We start from the raw sequence: 23,778 nt of genomic DNA, 5'->3' as shown, positions 1-23,778 counted from the left end.
GAATTCTTCCATGTCTGGGCTTGCAAAGCCTTCAGGACTTCTGGGAATCTTTCATAAGTGCTAATGGGAACCCTTTAGGCCAAGGACTCAGAGGATTCTGAAAAGCCAGTATACTTTCATTTATGAAGCCATTAGCTTTTTACTTTCAGTGGGCATTTTGCATCAAAAGATATCTGCATGAAGGGTCTCTGCAGAAATTTTATTTCTAGGGGTCGGTGCGTGGTATAGGGTGTTAAGCCACTGCCTGCAATACTAGCATCCCATATGGGCACCGGTTCATATCCCAGCTGCTCCACTTCCCATCCAGCTCTTGCTAATGGCCTGGGAAAGCAGTGGAAAATGGCCCAAGTCCTTGGGTCCCTGCACCCACTTAGGAGACATGCATGAAGCTCCTGGCTTCGGCCTGGCCCAGCACTGGAAGTTGCAGTCACTGGGGAGTAAACAGCAAATGGAAGACCAACCTCTCTCTCCCTCCCTCTCCCTCCCTCTCCCTCCTCCTCCCTCCCTCCCCTCTCTCCCTCTCCCCTACTCCCATTCTCCCCCTCTCTCACTCTGCCTTTCAAATAAATAAAATAAATCTTTAAAAAATTCTATTAGTGAATAACAGTTGTAGCGTGCTGTTGTTCTACATTTGTCTCCCCAACATCCATTCTCCATCCTTCTCTGCCTGGCTCTGTATCCCCGGAAACTGACCCTTACATATTCATCACCAAGCTCTACCAACTTGCCAACTATTTTCCAGTTCAGTTTGGCCAACTGAATACATTAACATGAACTCAAAGACTGAGAAAGGAAAGATACGAGGATTTTCTACCTGCCGCCTCCTTGCTATAACCACTGCCTCTCTAGCAAGAGTTGTGACTTCTTGTATCCTCCCATATGTCTCTTCACCAAGATTCTGATCTTACTGGGCTCTAGAGACGCTAATTCTTCTCCTAAGGGTGTCTTGCTTGCTAGTTTCTGTGTGCCTCACTATCTGAGTCTGTTTTCTTTGCCACAATAAACTTAAAACTTCCCTTTAAAGAGAAAAGAGGTCTGTGTATTCTGGTTCATGGTCTGGAGCCTGGGAGGAACAAGAGGGTGGTGCCAGCACCATGTAGGACCTTCATGCTGCATCCGAACGCAGTGGGAAGCAAAGGACAAGCAGGTGTGAACAGATGCCAAAGCAAGACGGACTGGGCTTGTTTTGTTACAACCCACTCGTGGGATGAGGGTTTGGCACAGCAGTTAAGATGCCACTTGGAATGTCTTCATCTCGTGTCAGAGTTCCTGAGTTCAAGTCCCAGCTCTGCTTCCCATGCAGCTTCTTGCTTATGTGATCCTGGGAGGAAGTAAGTAATGGCTCAAGAGCTTGGGTCCTGGCCACTAACTTAGCAGACCCTGATGGAGTTCCAGGCCAGGCTTTGGCCTGCTCAGCCCTGGCTATTGAAGGCACTGGGGAGTGAACTGTTAGTAGATGGAAGAAAGATCTGTCTCTGTCTCACCGTCACTCTGCCTTTCAAGTAATAGTAATAATAATAATAATAATAATAATAATAAAAATAATAATAAGATACACTCATGAGAACAAGCCCATTTGCACTTGGTCAGTTTTTTGTTAATTAGTTAAATTCCTGAGAGGAGCTTCTAGGACAGGAAAAGGCTTATTTTCGCTTACAGTTTGGAGGTTCATATTCAGGATCAGGTGGCCCCATTACTCCAGTGTCTGATGGGGGCTGAAATGGCAGGGCAAGGATCACGTCATGGGCCAGGAGGCAGGGAGAGACGCTGGGCTGAACACAGCTTAAATTACCAACCCTCTTCCCGGAACCCCCTTCCCAAGGCAAGCTCCCAACAACCTAAAGACCTCCCACCTAGACCCTGCTCCCAGTATCCACCTGTAATCTATCAGCCCTTAACAATAAGACTTCAGACTTTGGGGAGCAAGTTGGACTCAATCTGTAACACCACTGGGATGGCATTCATTCATTCATGAGAGTCATTCCCCCATGACCCGGTCATGTCTGAAATGTTCCACTACCTCTCAACACCAATACATTGGGAATCAGATTTCAATATGAGTTTCAGAGGGGCTGCAGTGTATTCAAACCATAGCACTCATCACCTCATTTGTTCCCCTAACCCTGCCACACTTGCTAAATAGCCTCTTGGTAAGATCCATTTGTGTGTAATCCTGTTTCTTGCTGAGTCTCTATGACGAATGTTGCATGTTAAACCTTTCTATACATGTCTTGATCTCTAAGCCTCACGTGAACTCCACAAGGTATTATAATTATTAACCCATTTTACAGATGAAGAAATATTTAGGGAAGTAAAAGACCCAAAACCACACACCTCGCAACAGAAATAGGACTCAAAGTCATATTTTTAACAAGAGTAGCTTCTTTTATCCCAATTAAATTTCGGAATACATTATATCACAGTTTTGTTGCAAAGGCTAATTAATTGGCATTTTTGCCAGCTACCTTAGGAATATGTTCTGACTTCATTTTGAAAGCTAACTAGAGTTAGGTCTAGCTAGAGGTACAGCAGACAAACCAGACAAACAGAAGTCCTACATCAGAGGGGCTGGGGTTGGGTGTTTATGAGGTTTCAGAGAGGCAACCTCAACTTCCAGGCTTCTGAAGGGGTCCCCTGGCCCCTCCTTCGGCTCAGCCCTAGGCAGGCAGACCCCTGCCCCAGCCTCCCTCCTGAGCCCCTGCATATGCTTTCTTGCTAAATGACTCCTCGCTCTGTTATCTCCTCACGGGATACATCTGTTGGGTGCCTCGCCTCCTCAGCTCGGCTTTCATCTCTTCTGATCCCAACACATTGTTTCCTCCGTCCCGGTGCCAGAGTGGAAGGGAGCCATCGCGCCCGGCCGCGCTCTGGGATTGGCAGCCAATGAATGATTGGCAGCGGGCATCTCTGTCAGAGCTTTGGCATGCTGCGGAGTAGAAGCCCCGTGCTAATGAATGCCATCTACACCTACCAGATGTGCCACTGGGTGACATGCCAGATCTTTTACATAATGCCATTCTGCCGGACACGAGACAGCTGGGGGGAGGGAGGGGTGTCTTTTGATGCCTTGGGGTGGCGGTGGGTCTGCCTTTATTTATTTATTTTTTTAATTCCGACCACCCGCCACTGTCCATATGTCCAACCAGCCCCCAACATGGGGCTAAGCTCTGTGGCTGGGGGCGTCTCTCTAAGAGACAGCGCCAAAGCTGGAGCGCCCGAGCTCTCACAGAACCTCCCCCGGGCCCGCCCCGTGCTCCTGGGGGGCCACCCTCAGGGAGCTGGCTCCCCACCCCAACTCGGCCTCAGGAAAAGGGAAAGATTTGCAAAGTGAAAGAAAGGCCAGGACTTTCAGGCAGTGAAATGTCAAGAGCGGAGAGGAGGTACCCCCCCTTCATCTCTTCTTAAGGACGCGCTTCCCACAGCACATGCCCGCGGCTCCCTCCTCAACACCGCCCGCCGCGGGGTCTCCCCCAGGGCACCATCCGTGCCGGTCCCGGGCCGGTCCGAGAGGAATGTTCCTGCAGCGGGATGAACCTGGCCGGAGGAGAGGGAAGAGGGAAATCCACGTCCTATGCGCGCGTGCCGGGGTGCCTGGGCCTCCCCCACCCCGCCCCGCGCCTTCCTGGCGCTTCCAACCCCCAGGGGCAAATGGTTGGGAATGGGGGCTGTCAAGCAGGTTCCCAGGCCCGTCGGCGCCGCCCCGGGATCCGGGGGCCTCCTCCCCCAGGCGCCGCACCCCCATCATCATCCCTCTCTCACCCCATGACACGCACGCAAGCGCTCGGGCGGCCGAGGCGCCGACGCCCCCTCGCTCGCCGCGGGCCGAGCCTCCAGGCCCCTTCCTTCGCACCCCTTCCCACCCCGCCCGCGGCCGAGGTTCCAGATGGCGGCTCCTCGCGCTCGGCTCGCGGCCCCCCAGACGCCGCCCGGCAGCAGCCGGCGGTCGCTCCCTCCCTCCCAGCTGCTACGGCAGAGACCCGGACGGCTCTGCGAGGCGGGCGGGCTCCGGGGCAGGCTGCGGAGGGGGCGAGAGCGCCGGGCCGGCGGGAGCTGCGCTTGCGGGAAAGCGGCCCCGCCACCCGCAGGTAAGGAAGCCGATGGGCCGAGGTCGGGGGTAGGGTAGGGTGGGGTGGGGTGGGGGTCCTGAGCGTCCCGGGACCACTCTCGCCGTCGAAGAAGCCGGGTCCTGGGCCGCAACAGTCCCTGGTCCAGAGCCCCCACAGCGCAGCGGGGGAACGGCCACGCACAGCCAGGAGGGGGCGCGCGGCAGCTCGGAGCTGGGGCCGGAGGCGGGCTGGGCCTGGAGTCCGGCGCCAGCCCAGCAGAAGGCGGTTTCGGCCCGGAAGGCGCCCCCTTCTGCCGGAGAGCGGTAATGCCCGCCACCAGCTGCGACCACCCGCTTCCCCGTTTTGCACCTCTCCTCGCTGCACCTCCTCTCGCTCACTTCCAATTTGCGTCTTCGATTTGTTAGCCTGGTTTCCTGCCCCCGCCCGCTTTCCCCTGGTCCTCCTGGGACTGTCCCTTCTTCAGTCCCTGCGCCGGCTCGAGGAGCCATGCCCGCTGGGAGGCGGGGCGGCAGAGGGGGCCCAGGCTCTGGCCCCACTCCACAGGTGCCCTCCTGGGTGTCAGCTCCCCGAAAGTGGCAGCTAGCTGAAGTTAAGCTCATTCTGACGCTTGGACCCTGAGGTGGTTATGGATAGGCGTGATCTTCAGGGACTCGGTCCGGATCCCCTTCCCCACCCCAAAGTCAGGCATTCGGGAGCACTCTCCCTTTACAACGCCCCCCCCCCCGCACCCCGCCCACTAAGACCTCACGCCAGCCTCCCCCGGGGCTGGGCAGTCCTCGTTGTAAGCCGTCGCGCCGTGCGTGGAGAAAGGGAAGAGACAAGGTCCTGACCCGCGGAGACGAGGAGCGGCCACCCCCGCGCCCACGTGACGCCCGCTGTAATCCCCCGCGTGCCGGCGCGTGCTCACAGCCAGGGCCCCCTGCGAGTCGGACCCCGGGCTTTGGACCTCCGGGAGCACGGCAGTAAGCTCCCAGCGTAAATCCTCTCGCAAACATTAATCACAACGCCGAGCGAATGCTACATGTGCGCCGGTGCGGTGTCCGCCTTTTAATCCCGAGCGCAGTTCTGGAAAGCGGCACCAGACAAGGGCGCCGTTAATCCTTACACGCGGCCTGTTTCCCTGCAGTTTCATGGAGACTTCGCCTCGGTGGCGGAACGAGCGAAAGCACAGGGAAAACGGAGAGCAGCCCGCGGCGCAGGAGCGCATCGCCCGGCGCGCTTCCACCCAAAGGCGCGCCTCCCAGGGTGCGGACTCGCCCGCCTGGGGTCCCCAGCATCGGCAGGGGCGGGTGTGCAGCAGCGCCAAGCGGCGTGGAGAGCCCACGTGGGCTGGACCCCTGGCTCCGAGGCTGCCGAGGCTTTGGGCCCCAGTGATCTAATGTGGGGGTTGTCCCCTGGCGGCGGCGCCAGGGCAGGCGGGCTGCCGGAGTGCGGAGTTTGATCCCCCGGGGGCCTGTTGCTCGCACTTGGGATTTCACTATCCTGTCGTTCAATTAATCCTATTTCCTTTCTACCATTTTATTCAAAGCCGTCTTCCCGTTCCCTCATAATCGTAATTTGCGCCATTGCTTTTTATCTTTGATTAATTAGGGAGTCGACAACGATCGTGGAGGGTCGGGCCAATAAATTAGTTTTAGGAGCAGACGGACAGACGCCCCGGGCTGCCGCGTGGGTGGGCGTTGTGGGCCCTTAGAGGGCCAGGCTGTGCGGGGAGGGGCGAAGAGCAAGGCTCGCGGCTCCGCGCGGGCGGAGCGGAGGGGGCGGCTCGGAGACGGAGACGCACCTGGCGGGCGCCCGCGGACTCTCAGCGCGCCCAGTGCGGAGGGTCTTGGAATTGTTAGCTTTCCCTGTGGGCGACTAGGAAGAGAGCGCGAGCACAGAGCTGGGGTAGGGTGAGGCCAGCACGGATTTTTTTTTTTTTTTTTTTTTTTTCCTAGAGTCGACTGCGCTGGCGGGAGAGCAGGTTGGGGTCTGTTTATTTCGGGAATGGGAAGATAGATTTACTTTTGCAGTCCTTGCTTCGTCTTCTGCAGTCGCCTGCTGGTCTGAGGGAGGAAATGAGACGCACACAACACACACACACACAGAGAGAGAGAGAGAGAGAGAGAGAGAGAGAAGGAGGGAGGGAGGGAGAGGGAGTCTAGAGAGACCGGCTCAGAAAGTTGCCGGCGAGGAGGAAAGCCGTGACGCGCGGTCGCTCCCTGCCCCCGCAGAGGCGCCGGGGCGGGTGTGGGGCTCTTCTTTTCTCCTCCGTGAAATCGATCACGCCTCCAGACGGCTGAAGGAGAGCACTTTGCCACTCTTCACAGCTTCGCCCCAGCCTCTTTAGCTTTCAATTGAAAACCAATTAAAGGTTTCTATAAATCTGTTAGCGCCCCTTTTATCTGGGGACCCCTGATGCATGCGATATTGCCCTTTAGATGCCTCTTCCGTGTTTTGTTTTACAATTGTTGTATCAATAGAATGCAGCCTTTCTTCTCCTGTCTCTATAGATACAGATACACAAGGAGAACCAAAGCTATTCAGGCGCCTCATTTGTCCAGCAGCCTAACAGTGGAGCCCTTTCTCCGCGGCTGCTTTGCCTGCTTCGCGAGCAGCAGTTATGGGAGAAGCAGATGGCTACTGATTGGGGGAGCTTTGTGGCTCTAATGCTGAATACTTTATGGAAAAGGACTTTATCATGCCTCGGTGGGCAGAGGAACAAGGGGATGAGATTTATGGCCAGGAAAAATAAATCTTTTTCCAAGTTGTGGTTCCTTCTCACCAGTGTCTCCTTTGCTCCAAGGGCTTGAACCCGGAGGAACTGGTTTTATTTTATTCTGCTTTCTGCTAATAGCCCAGTTCAGCCGGGATCTGAGGGGAGAGCAGACTGAGAGCTCAGAGTCTCTGAAATACCCCAGGTTGCTGTTGCTACATCAGCATTCTCTGCCCTCAGGAGCCAAAGAGAAGGGTTGGAGTGGCCAATGCTGTTTGGGGCGTGTTTTCCTTGTTGCCCTGTTAGTTGCTGGGTTAAAAATCATCCTCCATTATTCTATTAGGAACAAAAACAAAGCAAAAAAAGGTGATGTTCTCCCACTCAAAAAGTCAGAGGGTGGTGCTGTATTGAAGCAGAGAGAAGATTATGCGGACTTCCCGGCTCCCATAGGTTCTGAGCTGTGAACACAATTGCGGGATGCCTGCAGATGTAAGGTTTTGGGTTCCAGAATCAGTTTCCAACTTTGGGAAATATACAGGCTCTAGCCATCTTCTAGAGGCCTAATTCGACCTCAGACCCATCTTTATCTTTTTTCTGTCCTTCCCATCACCTGAGTTGTACTTCTCTTGACTCAGGGCACATCCCAGCTGCAGTGTGCCTATCTCCATATGCAGAGGGGTTGACTCCTGTCCCACAACCTGTTAACCTACAGCAGTGTCACCTCTCTCTCAGGGGCCATAGCATAGAGTCATATGGAGATGCCTGCCGGCAGCCTAGCCCCTGCGAGGTAACAGCCAATCCCGACACTGTGTCTCCATTCCCATTTCAGCCACACTCCCTGATCTTTGAAATGCCATCTTTTGATCCAGGAAACATTTGTCAAGCCCTTCATGTTCCCAGCACCCTTTCCCTGCCTTTTTAAAATTGTTATCCTGTTCCTAGAGACAGAAGAGGAAAGGCCAGAGGGACAGGTACTGGGCAACCAGAAGCATCCCTAAATTGCTCCCAACTGTACTTCTACCCCACACTCCAACATGTACCTCGATGTCCTGTTTCTCTCCAAAGAGCGAAAGTGTGGTAGGAGGGAGGGCTAAGATTGAAAAATGATGTTGCCCAACATTCCAAGGTGGCACACACTGAAATGCTTTAAATAGTCACTTTTGGGCTCTTCGCCTGTGCTGGACTGAGTGCGCTGCTAACCCCTCCCACTTATTTCTTACTGGGAACCCTTTGAGCTAAGGAGTGTCATCACCCCTAGTCCACAGATCCCCTTGCTTCTCAGGAAAGGGAACACAGAGATGCTGAGTTATCCCAAGCAAGTGGCCCAGCTGGGCTCTGAACCCTGCAGTATTCATAGCCACTCTACATACTTTACAAAAGAGGAAACCAAAGTTCAGACGGGTTAAGTGATTTGCCCCAAGACACATAGCTAGCAGACTGAAGAACCCTGCTCAACCCTGTTCACAATCCCAATTTCTAGCTCTCAGCTGTGTGTCTTGGCTCTTTCAAAATGAAGAGCAAATGACCTACCGCTGTCAGCGGGTGGTGGGTGCCCCAGAGCCGGAAGCGGTAGGTGTGAGGAGAGGGGAGCGCTTGTTTTGGGCTGCGGGGGCGCGGAGGCGGTACCTGGGACCTAAGGTGGAACCTAAGGTCGGCCACCGGGAGAACCCACCAGGCACCAGCCGCTGGGCCCACGGTGCCCCCGGGTCTTGGGTGTAGTGGAGAGCCAGGGTTGCCTCCCCCCCCCCCCCCCCCCCGGTGCTCGTCTGAGCGCATCTGGTGAGCGGCGCGCTTCGGGCCGTGGGGCTCCAGCCAACCAGCCGCACATCTACACACTTTTCGTGACCCTGCAGCAGCCCTGGGCACTCTGACTGACCTGAGATTCGCTGCAGCCAGACCCGGACCCGCCACACCCTGCCAGGCCTAAAGAAAGCACTTGAGGAAGTGCACATCGGGGCAGAAGTCTGCTCTCCACCTCCCACACCGGGCCGCAAAGTAGTTGCTCTTCCATTAGGCAGGTGGAGCGTGCGGAGGGCCCGGGTAACTGCCTGTGGGTGGCACTTCGGAGCCCTTCGGCCACAGAAAGGATCCCTGGAACAGCTTCCTCGTGCCTGCTTTGTCCTCCAGTACTTCCTTCCGGGCAGCCTTGCCTGGTTCCCTTTCAAAGCCGGCGCCGACACACTTCCCAAATGTTCTAGGGAGGAAGCGCAGGCGGTGTTAGTAACAATAGGCACATTTACGAGGTGCCAACTCTTGCTAAGCATCAAGCCAGCGCTCACAAGAACTGTATGGAGAGGGTTCCCTTTTAGCCCTAGGATCACAGATGGAGACCTGAAGCACGCACCGATTAAGCTACCAGTGGAGGGCTGGGATTCGAACCCGTGCACTGTAGTTTCCCTGGCGGAATTGTGGGATTGTCCAAGCCGGTGTTGTTGGTCCTTCTGCTAAGGTCACTTTTCCGGGCTTCTAAGGAGAATGTTCGTTAATAAAGGCGTTGAGACCTCCTCGCGATGTCCAAGATTGAAATGAAACCAGCTCCGGCTCTTGGAAGTAATCCCTTACCATCTGCTCAGCAACTGGCTTTCCAAAGCGCGCTCGCCCTCGTTCCCTCCCCGAGCCCTGTCTGCGATCTGGGAGGCAGCTCGTGCCAGCGTTAGCTCAACTGGAGGAGAACCGAGGCTGCGCTGGGTCGGGAAGAGACTGGAACACAGGCTCGAGCTCGGCCCGAGGAAGCTCGGGGAGCAGCTGGGCAAGGCTGTAGGCAGGCAGCAGGGCGGCGGTGGTGAAAGGAGCGTGGCTGTTCCCTGCGGCCCCGCCTTCGCGAACGCCTTTCCTGGCCGCGGCAAGGCAGGAGGCAAGTGTTGGCACTGATTCCGGAAAGGCGATAGGAGGCTGGAGACGATGGAAGACGTGGCCGACCCTTGGGAACTACCCTTCGCTCCTGCTTAGCCCTGAGCGCGCTGCGAGGCATCTTCCTTACCCCCGTTCACGCTTTGCACCTGCCGCTTCCTCGGCGGATGGCGGCTTGTCTAGTTCTGCCCGCGTGGCGTCCTGGGTCAGGACTCTGCACTGTTTGGTGGGAGAGATGTGTATCCTTCCCGGGACTGTCGGGGCACCCTCTTTGGGGCTCTCCCAGGGATACCTATAGGAAGGCACGCCCTTGGGCTTTCTTTGCACTCCAGCTCCGTCCCTGTGCCTATTACTCACACGTGGACCCTGGAGAATTCCCATAGCAGGAATTGCCCTGTTGTGCTTGGCCTTGTTGCTTAAACTTTGGCCTCAAATTAAGCTGGGAGGGTCCTTGGAAACAGAACACCAGTCCAAGGACCTTATTTTACAAATTCGGGGACCCTCCTTTCCTGTGTCTGGAACCAGCTTCCTAGGGCCTCAGGTAGACTGTGGAATGTTGTAAAGTACCTGATCACACACACTAGGTATTACACAGTAAAACTAGACTCAGCAAATACATTCTTTGTTAGTCTACTCCATTGGCTTATGTAAGTCCAATAACCTTCCTGTTTGATTCACAAAAACTACTTTCTCAAAACCATCTGACATGAAAACAGGCTACAAGGAAGACTGAATGTTATGAATATGCAACCCAGGAAAGTGACAGCCTGGAACTTTATTTTTAATTGCTACCTTTGATGATATTCTCTCCCATCTCTTAAACACATTTTCACACCCTCCCACCCCCTCCCCACACACAGAAGACCACTCTGAGCAGGTATAAAATTGTCCCAATCTAGATGGAATTCTAGGCCTAGGGTATCTCGAGGCCGTTATGTTCAATATATTTATTTTCAGGAATTTTTTGAAGGGTTGATTTGGCAAATCTAAGTATTTGTAGAGTATGAGCTTTCTTTAAAGGAGGTTCTGAATTATATCTTGGTCATTATATTAGAAGACCAGAGACTATCAAATCCATCTGGAAAGCAGCTTTTCACACAGCAAGTTCAAGGTGATGTATACAACTTTCAGTCCTCCCCATGCATGCTTTATCATTTCCTCTACTTCACAATGTATATCCAGTGCTGTTTTTAGTAGAGATGTTGTTACCATTGACATTGATCTGTGAGTTCTTAGGTGACCATTTCTTCCAGTGTTGCCATTGAGAAGAAGACTTACACTGGTAGTTTTAAGGTGCTTTTGAAACCCTGTTGAAAGCTGAACAGTCTTTGCATATGCTGTTTGGGGAGAGATTCCCCCATGGACACTAAATTCATTCCCCTGGATTGTCATGGAATACCTGTGATTCTTTGAATTGAAATTGGAAAAGATGGTTTTTCCTCGAACAATCCAATAGGCAATATGAGCAGGGGCAGTGTGGGAATGAGAACATAATTTATGAATTAATTAACTGTGTTTTCAAGTCTCTAACAAAGCAATATGAATCATCACTGTTGTGGTTGTTACTAGTTGATATCTACCCTCCCGAATCCATTTATTTATTTATTTAGTCTCTCTTTTCCTTAGAGAAAATCAGACATCTCTCTCCTCAAGGCCTGGAGGGTGGACCCCAGGTTAAACATGTGACCATGTTAGTCCTCTGCCTATATCCCTTTCCCAGGAGAGTGATGCTTTCTGCTGCTCATTCCCCAGCAGCTCAATGTCTCACATCCTAAGGCCACAACTCAGAAGGCTGGCAGGGATCAGGTGCCAAGGAATAATCTACCTGGCATATGCACTCTGTGTGTCCAACAGTGCCTCCCTTTTAAACTCAGGGATTCTATATAGCCTAAAACAAAGAAGACAATTGGTGAGGCCCAGCTATCAAATCCTAAAATAATGTCCTTCCTCTGGGCTCTGTGAAATTTGATGCAGCTCTCTTAGTTTGGTAACATTCCTAAGGCCTATTGCCGGTCTTCTCAAAATTTCAATTGAGACAGCTAAATACCCATAGGGGACTGCTGGACACAAAGGCTAAGGAGGCTCAGAGTAGCTGACTGTGACATGGCCATAGTTCCTTCCCTTCCATCTACCTCCCTACTGTGATCTGTGATGTTGGAGTCTGAAAGGGACATTGGAACCTGCAGAAAACTAGGTTATTCCTTCCCAGCCAGATCTCTCTACATCCATCTGCAGAGGGGTGTAAAAGCCTGGCGAGTCAGTGTCAGGATATTAGATATGGGATTTGGTCCACAAGTCACTCTAACAGAGGTGAGAGTGAGGCATTGATTTCAGATCTGTGGTAGTGGCTGCCAATATCACTTGGGTGAGGTCCTACACAGAAGCTGTTAAGCAAGTTGATTACAGCCCAGATCCAGGAGAGGACATGAATGATAATACAAAGCTCTCAAAGACTCTTCAACTCCCAGCTGAACTCCATCAGAAGCACAAGTGGAACCTGGGAAAATTTGAAAGTTAGGAAAGGTAGACAGTAACCATGATGACAACAGTAGTGGTAACTGCAGCAGCCACAGCAGCAGCAGCATTACAAATAGTACCATTTATTGGGAAGGAGGAAATGCCAAGGAAGGAGAAGTGTGAGTGGGAGTAATGATCCCTACAGTTAGGAGTCTGAAGATCTTCCTCAGAGGCTACAGAATTATCCACCCTTGAGTCTCCGGCTCTCCCATGTCTAGCTTTGGAAAGATTCACTCATTTCACCTGGTGAGCCAACTACAGTTCTTAGGATGAGGAACAGATCCAAATCCTTCTTTCTCTCTGAGAACTTTCATCTACTCAGCAAGTCTGCCTTTTCTTGACTCATCAAGCTGTAAAATGAAATAATTAACAGATGGAGATAACCTCCCCCCCCCTTTTAAACCTATCACGTATCATCCTCTGATAAAGGTAGAATGGTAGGAAACAAGTGAACAACCTTCTGAATATTTTTGGCCTAGGACTGTTTTTTCCTCAAACCAACAACCCATCATTTGTTTCTCTTTCATGTACAACTAGTCAATCAAGTTTAGCCCTAAGAAAATTCGATACTCTGCATGCTGAGGTGGGATAATGCAATGCTGCTTCTTCAAGTTCCGTTCTCTGCCTCCTTCAACCATCGTAGTCCCCTCCAGAGGCTTCCCTGTGAGAAATAATAAGCTTAGGAAAGAGCTGCCGCCCGTCTGCTTCATTGGCATCCTCCTGTCTTCCAGGGTGTTTCTCCTTTCACCGTGAATTGCCATACTCTTTTGACTACCAAGCCTTTGCTAGAACAGTGCTTTGAAAAATAGGATTAGAGGGAGGTAGACCTAGGGGGAAAAAAAAAGGGAGGGGGGAGAAAGTGCTGTTTCCATTCACATAGGTAATTATCTTTAAATGAGCTATTCTTACAGCTAAGAAATTTGGGGCCCTATTTCTCAGTCTTGGGTGGGAGGAGGAAAGGCATTCCCAATCTAATTCTCAGAACCCGATTTCCTTTCTGACCCTTTCTCCACCCTCTCACTTAGATCATAAAAGGCTCTACCTCAGGGATCATTCATCAAGCTCTCTCCAGCCTTCTCTTCCAAGACAACCCTGCAGTTGTCTACCCATGATTTTTTACTATGACTGCAAGAAACCTTGCTAAGGTGGAGCAAGATGAGCATACCCACTCTTCATTGTCTTCCTTCTAATCATTTAATTGGAAATAAAATCTCGGGGAAAAGAGCCTCAAATATATGCATAAACCCATTGTTCCATGTGAATTTCATAAAACTATTGGCTGGGGTGCATTTTTATAGTACTATCCAAAGCTGAATAAATGCCTCAACCCTTCATTTAGTATCATTGAATTCCAGGAAGTAATAACGCACAGTGATTTCAAACTAGTTTATGCACCATTTTAGCCCATAAATTGAAAGAGAAGTGAAAATAATTGTAGATTTTCTTTATTTCATGTTAATAATTGTCATTTAGAGCATTTGTAATACCAAGCAAAATGCATACCACTTAAAATACTGGAAAATTCCCCAAGTAGGAATTTCAACTTAGTCTTACCCTTACTTAGTATCGGTTATGGTAGTCACTTAAACTGAAAGACAAAGAATTGATAGGGTTCATAAAATGTGAGAAATATAATTTATTTAGGGATCTTTACCTGAAATCAAGAGGAGAAATCTAATTAATGGGGAGGTGGGAGTGAAATGAAACAGAGATTCCTAATGGGCAGATTCTCAATGAATCTCTCTCCTCTCTGCTGTATAGAATTGTAGTTCTTTTATAGCCTGAGTTTTGGAAGGTCAAGCTCTTCCACCCACAATTTATGCATCAGAAACATTGTTTATCTACAGTTTGTTATGCAAACTGTAGCCAAGTTTTCAGTACTTTCAAGGAGACACCATCTGAATACTCTGTATGTAAGAGGAGAAAGACCAGGCACAAGAGATACATCTTCCAGTTAGAGTTTGTTTTCTAAATGCCCACATTCTGGAGTGGATGGCTTTATATTTACAGTATGTAAAAGGACTTCTCAAAAGTGGCTTGCATGGACAGATGACTTTTCCAGGGAAAGACACACTTATTATTCTTTAAATGATAGCACAGGAAGGCATTGTGGAGTGTTCTGTTCAACAGATGAGCAGAATGAAGGTCTTGAACATTGCCCTCTCCACCCGGCCCCAGGGCACAATATGGCCTGTAACAGGCTGCAGTGTCTAAGGCACCTCACCTCTCTTGGGCTCTTTCTCTGTTAATCTGCTGTTATTTACACCTGTGCCTGTCTTGCCTTTTGTTTTTCTTCTTTCTTTTCTGAATCCACATTAAGTTTCTGGTCACTGTTATTCAACCCTGAGGATTATTTTCCAGATGTTTGAGACAATTCTTTCAACATTTCTAACCCTTCCACTCTTCTTTTAAAGAAGTAGTGGGCAGGAGTGCTTTCACCTGAGAGAGTGAGGAAGCGAAAGATCTGGAATTTAGTGGAGCAGCCACAGCCATAAGACAAATGGCAGCTAAATACAGCTGCAGATTCTTATACACAGAATTGTGACGCCACTCCTTGCACGGACCCTTTGCCGAACTAAATCTGTACATATTCATATAAGAGAAATGCCATCTAAACAGAAGAGAATTGCAGTGTAAGATACTTACTTTGAGAAGTCAGTGGCTAACGTGGAAATTAAGTGAGCACCTCTGTCCTTATTGCAACCCTTCTTTCTCTCGGCCCCAGCTTAATCTTGGGTAGTGGCCCTGTCTGATCAGAAGGATTTGGCACTTTCATGAGATGCGAAGCAGAAAAGAAGAAGGAACAGGGCAGGCAGGTGAATGAAGAGAACTCAGTGGGAAATCTGCACTCTTCATTTCTCCTGGGCAACACCCTTGCCTGGCTTTCTTGGAGGGCAGGCACTTTCAAGGAGAGGTGTTCTGTGCCTTGCTGACCTACTGGGTTCCGAGAAGAGGTCTCAGAGCTCTGAGAGGATCAGAGTGATGCAGGAAGCCGCCTTTTGACAACCCCCAATCTAGTCACCTTATTTCAACCCTGGAAATAAACGAGGCTTTTTCCTTCCCTCCTCCTTAAGGTGTGGTTGTGCCTGGTCCACTTTAGTAGGCTGCACAGTCCGATTTATCCTAAAGCTGACAGATTGCAGACTTCAATGGGGTGGTGGTGTGGGTGGGGCTGGGGGAGGTGAGGGACCATCTATTTCACTCAAAGTAGTAGAGGGTTGAACAGCGAAAAAGAACACAAGGTTCCCTCAGCGACACTGCCTTGCGACCCCTGTTGAAGGAGTCAACTTTCAGGCTGTTAAAGACCTCAACTCATTAGCATCAGCTGCTGCACTAAAGGGGCCAGCCAGCGCCTCTAAGTGGCTCGCGCGCAAACGAGGCTCCAGAGACAGCAACGGCAACTCCATCCACTCCTCCAGCACGCACCGGCTGGACGCGAAAAGCTCTCGGGAGCCTATCGTGGTAATAATTTTTACTTTGCATTACCCTTCCCCTCACCCCACAATCTTAGAGCACCGGCCGCTCCCATGATTGAACCCCTTCGGGACTGCGTGCAGAACACACATGCAGAGGGTAAAAGAGCAGAAACAGCTTAAACTCTGTAGCCGGGGTTCTTTGTAGCCCGCACCCCACCCGCAGCCCAAGTAATAGTGTCCTGGAACCCACAGGCCCCTTGTGAGATCTGGGGGCGGCCCCACTCTATTCCTTTACTCCCTCTCCTGGGAAGGCTGAGCCAAGTTCTCACCAAAGCGCATCCTTGCTTGAATTTTGTGCGCTGAAAGGATTGGGAGTGAGCGCTCCCAAAGAGAGCTGGCGCCTGTTTTTCACCACCCAAGCACCCAGCTTGGCAAAACCTGCAGCCGCACAACGACTAGAAGATCCCTCGGGACTAATCCGCCCCCCCCCCCCCCCGTCCCCTTCTCATAGAACTCGAACTCTGGGGATGGGTGCGCGGGGCCCGCGTGCGCCCTGAGTGTCCGGCTGTCTGTCACAGGTTCTCCCAGTGCCTTGTGAAACGGGGGGAAACGCTCCTTCCAGTCCTTTTGGTACCTTCCTTTCCGATCCAGAGACTGATTTTCTTTCATAGCCATCCCACAGGACCCAAGCTTGTGGAGGAGGCAGGCCAAGCCGCTATCAGAGAGACGTTGCCACTCGGGGAAGGCGCTCGGGATCCGCGGGGTGCGGGCAGGCCAGGGAGAAGGCTGCGAGGCAGGCGGCGCCGGGAGGGAGCGCCCAGCCCAGCAAAGAGTTAAAGGGAGGGGACGTGGGCTGTCACGCGTCATTGGGCAGATTATGTGCAGCAAACAAAAAGTGTGTGTCTGCGTGCCAGTCAGTCACTGCATCGGGTCCATCTGTACAACTCTCTCCGCCTCTCTCCGCCTCTCTCTCTCTCTCTCCCTCTCTCTCCTCTTCCCCTCTCCCCCTCTCCCTCTCTCCTTAATCTCCCTTCATCTTTCTCTCTGCATCTATCTCTTTTCTCTTTAGGCTGAGCCTACAAGACAGAAACACCACCACCCCTTGACATGGAAACACACTGATACAATAGGCAAAAAAGGACACCTCGTTGCATTTCCCGGTTCCAGGTGGCCTTATCTGGCCAATTCGATCCTGACCTTATTCCTGGTGAGTCTTTTTGCGTCGAGGTGGGAGGGGGATGGGAGGGAGGCAGGTCTGGTGCGAAGAGTGGAAAATTTTGTCTGCCGTCTCTTCATTATCCAGAAGAGAGCGGGGAAAATAATTGTTGATGGGATCTCCACTACCAATAAGATTATACAAAGGAGGAGGGGATGGGGAACAGTTTGCGGGAAGAGCCAGGGACTGGGGGGCGCGCGGCCGCCAGACAATGCCAGCCCAAAGGCGAGGGCGAGGCCAGCCGGCTCCGGGGACGACCCTCACGGGGGAGGAGAGCCCAGGCCTAGAGCAGTCGCGACGCGGAGCTTCGATCTGTGCGGTGGAAAAGGCAGGCGCGCGGGAGAGGATGAGCCTCCGTACGCGGCCCGCGGTGGCTGTGAGCAGTGCGGGGCTCGTCGCGGCGGCTGCCAGGGCGACGCGGGCTGCGTTAGCGCGGCGTAGCGAGGACCTTCTCTGTATTGTTAGGTAGAATTGCATTTTAATGCCTGTGTCCCTGTTGTTGAGCCAAGTGATGGGGCGACCTCCAGGCACAATGCAACGCTGGAGTGAAAAAGACTCTTAAGAGGGAGAGAGAAATTGAGGCAGAAAATCCTGAATTGGACAGGACATTGAAAATGCGAAGAAGATTTTGTTTGAAAAAAGAGATGAGCAATTCTTGGATTTTAAGATACATATTTTTAAAATTTGCGGTTGGAAATAAGCAATGCTACCTTACGTGGGGGTAAAAATGCCCAGGGACAGACAGTGTAGCATAATTAAGTTCGTACTTCATGGATATTTCTCCTTATTTCTGCTGTCTGGCAGATACAGCCCCAACAGTTGACATTTGGTAGATAAGCGGGAATGAATGGGAAAAGAGGGGGACCAAAGTTTCTGGCTCCCTTAGCTGGAAGTAGGGAGAAGTACTACCTAGTAATCACATTTGCAAGTTTAATTGGTTAATAGATGTTAAAATAAAAAATTTGCACATTACTAATGGTATCCCATAATGAGCAGCTTTTCAGGGGAAAATGTTGTCTAGTTTTCCCTATTTAAATTATACATAACACATAACATGCTGCCAATGGTAACATTATTAGGGCAAAAAATCAATTTTTCGATTAGGCAGCAAGGATCAACAATGCTGCTGGTTTAACATTTTAAGTACCTGTTTTGTGATAAGCCTTGTAGGGGGTGTCCAATGGCAGAGGAAGGTAAATGTCCCCTTATGACAGCTTAATAGAGAGCCCTCCATTGGGGCATTACTTTCTAAATTGCTGCGGATTAAACAGCTGGATAGCCCACTGAGGACTACTCAAGCAGGGCTGCCCCCTCTTGCCCAAACAGGGTCAGATCTGGGGAAGTGAGATTCACCAGTCATTACACACGGTATTTCAGACAGGGGACACCTCAGGCCTGCCCTGTACCTGCTCGCTTCATGAGCCACATGCGGCTCAATCCGCTCCCTTGTATAACAAGGTAACTGGGATTCACCCTCAGCCATAAATAAGCATGTCGGAAAAAAAATAATTACCTCTGCTTGCTGCTTTTAATTAAAGCCTCGGAGGGACAGTGTTGGATTATGGTAATGAGCAGACATACGTCCCTTCTTGTAGGCTGCAGAGAAAGGTTAGCTGACACGGAATTCGTGGCCCTGACACTCCACTGGAAATCCATTCGCTATGCTCCGCTGTCTCCGCCTGCTTGCTGATGCTACTCCCCTCTTCGGGAGAAGAGAAGAAAATCAGCTCCCAGGCACCCAGTTTAATACATGGGAGGAGAGGCACGTTTCCCAACAATTAGACTGTCTTTCCATCAGGAAAGCCTACAGGTTCACCTCATTCCCAAAATTTGTCCCTTCCAGTGTCAAGGGAATGCAAAACACAATCTAGTCTTTCCCAGCCCTTTCTCCCAGTCAGCCGGTGTCTGAATCTCACTACTGTTCCAAATATTAAAAAAAAAAAAAAAAAAGGAAGGGAGGGGGAGACAGGAAATGTCCCTTAGTTGGCATCTTTAAAATATGCCACATGAAATTTGCTTCATATTTTTTTAAGTAAAAGCCACGCAAAAATTAGACAAATATGAGAAAAATCTGTCTAGGAATTGCAGTGCTCTGCCTGGGTTCATCGTGGGAGAAGCAGTCACCTAACTCTCTGCCTTGTCCTGTGTATCTGTCGCCAGTGATGGAGGACTCGGGCATGCAGCGAGGCATCTGGGATGGAGATGCCAAGGCTGTCCAACAATGTCTCACAGATATCTTTACCAGCGTTTACACCACCTGTGACATCCCAGAGAATGCTATATTCGGTCCCTGTGTCCTGAGCCACACTTCCCTGTACGACAGCATAGCTTTCATAGCTCTCAAGTCTACAGACAAGAGAACAGTTCCTTACATCTTCCGGGTAAGTGTTCACCTGTGCTTTGTAGGGTATGAGGTTAATGTTCTGTTGCAAACAGACCAAGAGTCATTCTCCTGACAAGAGCAGACAGGTTCTGAATGTAGAAAATGCAGTGATGCAAGCAATCCTTGTTTACATGCCAAAAATCCGAAAAGAAACATTAAATTGCCAGCTGATTTTCTCGGGTAAAAGACATCATTTGATTTTTGAATGCCAGTATTGTCTAAATCAGTGCCTCGGTTCTGGGCTTCCCTGGTGATAAACTTGACTTCCTAAACTCTTTGGGAGATTTAACTGGGGCCAAGGCTTTCTCTGAGTACCCTTAGAATCATTGAGTACAGTGTCCTCCAACCCAGGAGGCCTCCTCATCTCCTAAATATTGCTTTCTTTGGCAACATTAGCTAGTGCCCAGAGTTTGTATTTAAATAAGAATGTTAATGGCTTTGACAGTAAGTCATCATTGAATCCATATGTTTGAGTTTGAAGATAAAAGACCTCTCACTCCCCATTCTTCCTTTACAAAGAAGAGCTAGCAATTAATTGGGCCAAAATTAGGAAGAAGAGTGCCATAGAAGAAGTTCTAAGATCTAAGCTTGCTTTTATGTTTCTGAAACAAACAAACTTCTCCATATTTATGCAAGGGGGGATGATTTAGAAATTATTAAGAGGCTAACATTAATCGTAGGAAGAAATTTCCTCATTTGACCTTCAACCAATAGATGAAAATGACGATTTAAACGATCTCTATGATTGGATGCGCTATTTCAAAGGATGGTTATCTTGACGACCGGTTGCCAGCCTAGGGCGGGGTACCCAATTGGGCCAACTTTTTTGGAAGCTGGGTCTCAGATAATTGCTTGGATAAGACTAACGCGGATAGGTCCTGATTCCTCTGGCTTTACACTCACACAGATCTCCTTTCCCCCTCCTCCTCTTCCTCCTCCTTCTCCTCCTCGTCCATCCGCTCTCTTCTATTTTAAACTGCAGGTCGACACTTCAGCAGCAAATGGTTCCTCGGAAGGTCTAATGTGGCTGCGACTGGTCCAGTCTGCCAGGGATAAGGAAGAGCAGAACCTCGAAGCCTACATCAAAAACGGCCAGCTCTTCTACCGCTCTCTCCGCAGGATTGCCAAAGACGAGGAGTTGCTAGTTTGGTACGGGAAAGAACTGACTGAGTTACTCTTGCTCTGCCCCTCTAGACCCCACAGCAAAATGAATGGTAGGTTGAGCTCGCGGCCTCCGCGGGGGCCCTTCACTAGCGGGGGAGAACAGCGGGGAGCAGCGGGGCGCACCTGGCCCGGCCTGGGGAGAGCTGCCCAGGAGTCCTGCGTGCGGCCGGGACAGATAGGTGAGGGGAACCCGGGGCAAAAGGGGGGCTGACTTTTGCACTCCTCCCAGGTAGGGAGGGGTGGTTAGATCAGGCTGGAGAGCTCCGGCCCCGAGTGATGGAGGTGGATTTGTGTGGGGACGCTGGCACACTGGCCTGGCGACGATGCTGAGTAACCGTGTGCTGTGCGTGCGCGCGTGTGTTTGCTCACCAAGCAGGGTCGGCCCCTTACACATGCCTGGAATGCAGCCAACGTTTCCAGTTCGAGTTCCCCTATGTGGCGCATCTGCGTTTCCGTTGCCCCAAGAGACTGCACAGCGCCGAAATGAGTCCCCAGGACGAGCAAAGCGGTGGCGTGGGCACCAAGGACCACGGCGGCGGGGGCAAAGACCAACAGCAGCCGCAACAGGAGGCACCCTTGGGTCCAGGCCCCAAGTTCTGCAAAGCCGGCCCACTCCACCACTACCCGGCGTCCACACCCGACAGTAGCACTCCACCCGCCGCGGCCGGCGGCAGCAACGCCAAGCCATCCACAGACTTTCACAACCTGGCCCGGGAGCTGGAAAACTCCCGGGGAGGCAGCAGCTGCTCCCCAGCCCAGGGCCTCGGCAGCGGCGGCGGCCACCAGGAGGCGGAGCTGAGTCCCGACGGCATAGCCACCGGCGGCTGCAAAGGGAAGAGGAAATTCCCGGAGGAGGCGACCGAGGGCGGCGGCGCGGGGCTGGTGGGGGGCCGGGCCCGCTTCGCTGAGCGGCCCCTGCCGGCCTCCAAGGAGGATCTGGTTTGCACTCCGCAGCAGTACCGCGCCTCGGGCAGCTACTTCGGCCTGGAAGAGAACGGCCGCCTCTTCGCGCCGCCCAGCCCGGAGACGGGCGAGGCAAAGCGCAGCGCCTTCGTGGAGGTGAAGAAGGCTGGCCGCGCCACCAGCCTGCAGGAGGAGGCGACCGCCGACGTCGCGGGAGCGGCCGCCGAGGACCAGGACGCAGGCGGCGGCGGCGGCTCCTCCACGCCCGCCGCCTCGTCGCCCTCGGGCGCCGAGAAACTGCTGGCCCCGCGGCCCGGGGCTGCGCTGCCCAGCCGGCTGGAGGGCGGTAGCCCCGCGCGGGGCAGCGCCTTCACCTCGGTGCCACAGCTGGGCGGTGCGGGCGGCGGCGGCGGCGGAGGCGCAGGGGGCGGCAGCGCAGGGGGCGGCGCGGGCGCTGCGGCCGCGGGCAGCGCGGGCGGTGGCCAGGGCGCCGCGGGCGACGAGCGCAAAAGCGCTTTCTCGCAGCCGGCACGCTCCTTCTCGCAGCTGTCCCCGCTGGTGCTGGGCCAGAAGCTGGGCGCGCTCGAGCCTTGCCACCCTGGAGACGGCGTGGGCCCCACCAGACTCTACCCCGCCGCCGCGGACCCTCTGGCCGTGAAGCTCCAGGGGACGGCGGACCTGAACGGGGGCTGCGGGGCCCTGCCCGGCGGCGGTGGCGGCGGCGGCGGCGGCCTACCCAAGCAGAACCCCTTCCTCTACGCCACCGCCTTCTGGCCCAAGAGCTCGGCGGCCGCAGCAGCGGCGGCCGCGGCCGCCGCGGGGCCCCTGCAGCTGCAGCTGCCCTCTGCGCTCACGCTGCTGCCACCCTCTTTCACCTCGCTGTGCCTGCCGGCGCAGAACTGGTGCGCCAAGTGCAACGCCTCCTTCCGCATGACCTCCGACCTGGTGTACCACATGAGGTCGCACCACAAAAAGGAGTACGCGATGGAGCCCCTGGTCAAGCGGCGGCGGGAGGAGAAACTCAAGTGCCCCATTTGCAACGAGTCCTTCAGGGAGCGCCACCACCTCTCCAGGCACATGACCTCGCATAACTGACACGGAAAGCACCCCGGCGTCCCGCGCGCTCGCGCGCACAGTCCACCCAACTACTGGAACAAACTCGCGAGGACAGCCACCACTTCCTTGCGCCTCGCAGCACTGCGCCCAAACACAGGTGCACACCCGCACGCTCAACACACACACACACACACACACACACACACACGTGCTCCGCCCCCAGAGGAGCCCTCCCATTCAGATGTTTACTCGGGACACACACTGGAGACAGCATGGTGGACTTCTGATTGGGGGGTTGTTAGAAGGGGTTTTGTTTTGAATGCACGCATTTTCACTTTCCCAAAAACAAAGGTACATTTTTAAAAATGTCATATATTGCAACATATTGATGCATTTGTCATACGTTTCTACTTAAATTATTAAGCACTTAACAATTTAGATGTAATAACTATATGTAAGGACAAAATTTATTTTAGATATAAAGGAGAGGAGGAAGGTGAGATGCTTTCTGCAATCTTGATGACAGTTTGTGTTCTTACAAAAATAACAAAACGAATAAAAAACGGGGTCGCCATTCAATTTAAGTTTCCAGGGGAAAGTGCATGTATCATGAAATGATTATGGACTTCAATGAAGAATGTCATCAATTATGTAAATATGTATTTCCTTTTAATACAAAGTGTAATTTTGTGCCAGTGAAATGGAGTCTGAATAGTTATGTGTTTCTTTTATCCTTGGAAAGATTTATTAAACTTTATAGTTTATCCGGATATGTTGGATGCTTTGACAATAAAATACTATTTTCTTCAAAGCAATTATTTGAAAGTTTAAAAAAGTTTTTTTTTTTTTTTTGGTGGTAGCTAAGGGCTGTACTCTGAGTAGAGACCATTTATTTTCATAGCGTCTCTGAAGAGGAGAGAGAAAGAGGGATGACAAACCTTGCCCCCTTGCTCCATTCAGATGTATTTACACCAGTGTCCAGCCTTGGGAAGGCGGTAGCTGGGAAGTGTTGTGCTTCTTGATCAAAGGCAAAGCATTTAGAGAGAGGTGTCTGCCAGCAGCTAGCTGGTTCCGGGGATGCCAACAGGATCATCAGCACATTCACAAAAGGCCAGAGGCTGTTTTCAGGCCTGGGTCTGGGAGGGCAGATGAAGCATCCACGTTAGGTTCTAGTCATGATGCTTACATGGGAGAGGTTCTAGTTCTCCAGAGCCCTCCAGCTTGGTGTCCTGATCTGAGAGACGAGTTCCTGTGGAACCGCGTGACTGCAGTTTGCCTGCAGAGTTGCCCGCTGCAGAGCTCTGTCTTCTGCAGGCCTCAACAGCTGCCTGCCTCTAGCAAAACGCAGTCCTGAAGCACGGTGACCCAGAAGACCCTGCTGAACGGCCTCCAGCCCTCACCCTTTCCTCTAGGAAGTCCCTGGATACTCTCCGTAGCCTGACAATGCTTAATTAACAAGCGCACATATGGGGCTCTGTAGACATAAAAACCAGTGAACGGTGATCCTTTAG

At 52.0% G+C, this 23,778-nt stretch overlaps 1 protein-coding gene across 4 annotated transcripts; it reads left to right on the top strand.

Moving 5' to 3' along the window:
* Window positions 1–2,493: 2,493 nt before the first annotated feature.
* On the top strand, window positions 2,494–23,082 carry PRDM8 (PR/SET domain 8). 4 transcript variants are annotated; one of them, XM_051819650.3, is made up of 5 exons: window positions 2,494–4,085; window positions 16,615–16,752; window positions 18,922–19,142; window positions 20,127–20,358; window positions 20,682–23,082. In XM_051819650.3, exons 3-5 carry the CDS (start codon window positions 18,924–18,926, stop codon window positions 22,304–22,306), a joined length of 2,076 nt encoding a protein of 691 aa, XP_051675610.3. In that variant the 5' UTR covers window positions 2,494–4,085; window positions 16,615–16,752; window positions 18,922–18,923; the 3' UTR covers window positions 22,307–23,082. The 4 variants fall into 4 exon arrangements, with proteins under 4 accessions (XP_051675610.3, XP_051675611.3, XP_069903315.2 ...); XM_051819651.3 differs by lacking the exon at window positions 2,494–4,085 and adding an exon at window positions 15,323–15,591; XM_070047214.2 differs by lacking the exon at window positions 2,494–4,085 and having other exon boundaries at window positions 15,620–16,752.
* The last annotated feature ends 696 nt before the right edge of the window (window positions 23,083–23,778 follow it).

Source organism: Oryctolagus cuniculus, chromosome 8 (assembly GCF_051225735.1).
Source record: "Oryctolagus cuniculus isolate XC-2025 breed Fujian yellow rabbit chromosome 8, ASM5122573v1, whole genome shotgun sequence".
NCBI lineage: Eukaryota > Metazoa > Chordata > Mammalia > Lagomorpha > Leporidae > Oryctolagus > Oryctolagus cuniculus.
The sequence above is the reverse complement of the archived record's forward strand: the minus strand, read 5'-3'. Positions and strand labels throughout refer to the sequence as shown.

What these genes read in the sequence shown, in the direction of transcription:
- PRDM8 (XM_051819650.3), top strand. Translation starts at nt 18,924, where the DNA reads ATGGAGGACTCGGGCATGCAGCGAGGCATCTGGGATGGAGATGCCAAG. An exon ending in CAGTTCCTTACATCTTCCGG is followed by an intron (nt 19,143 to 20,126) that starts GTAAGTGTTCAC and finishes TTTAAACTGCAG; the next exon opens with GTCGACACTTCAGCAGCAAA. An exon ending in ACCCCACAGCAAAATGAATG is followed by an intron (nt 20,359 to 20,681) that starts GTAGGTTGAGCT and finishes TTGCTCACCAAG; the next exon opens with CAGGGTCGGCCCCTTACACA.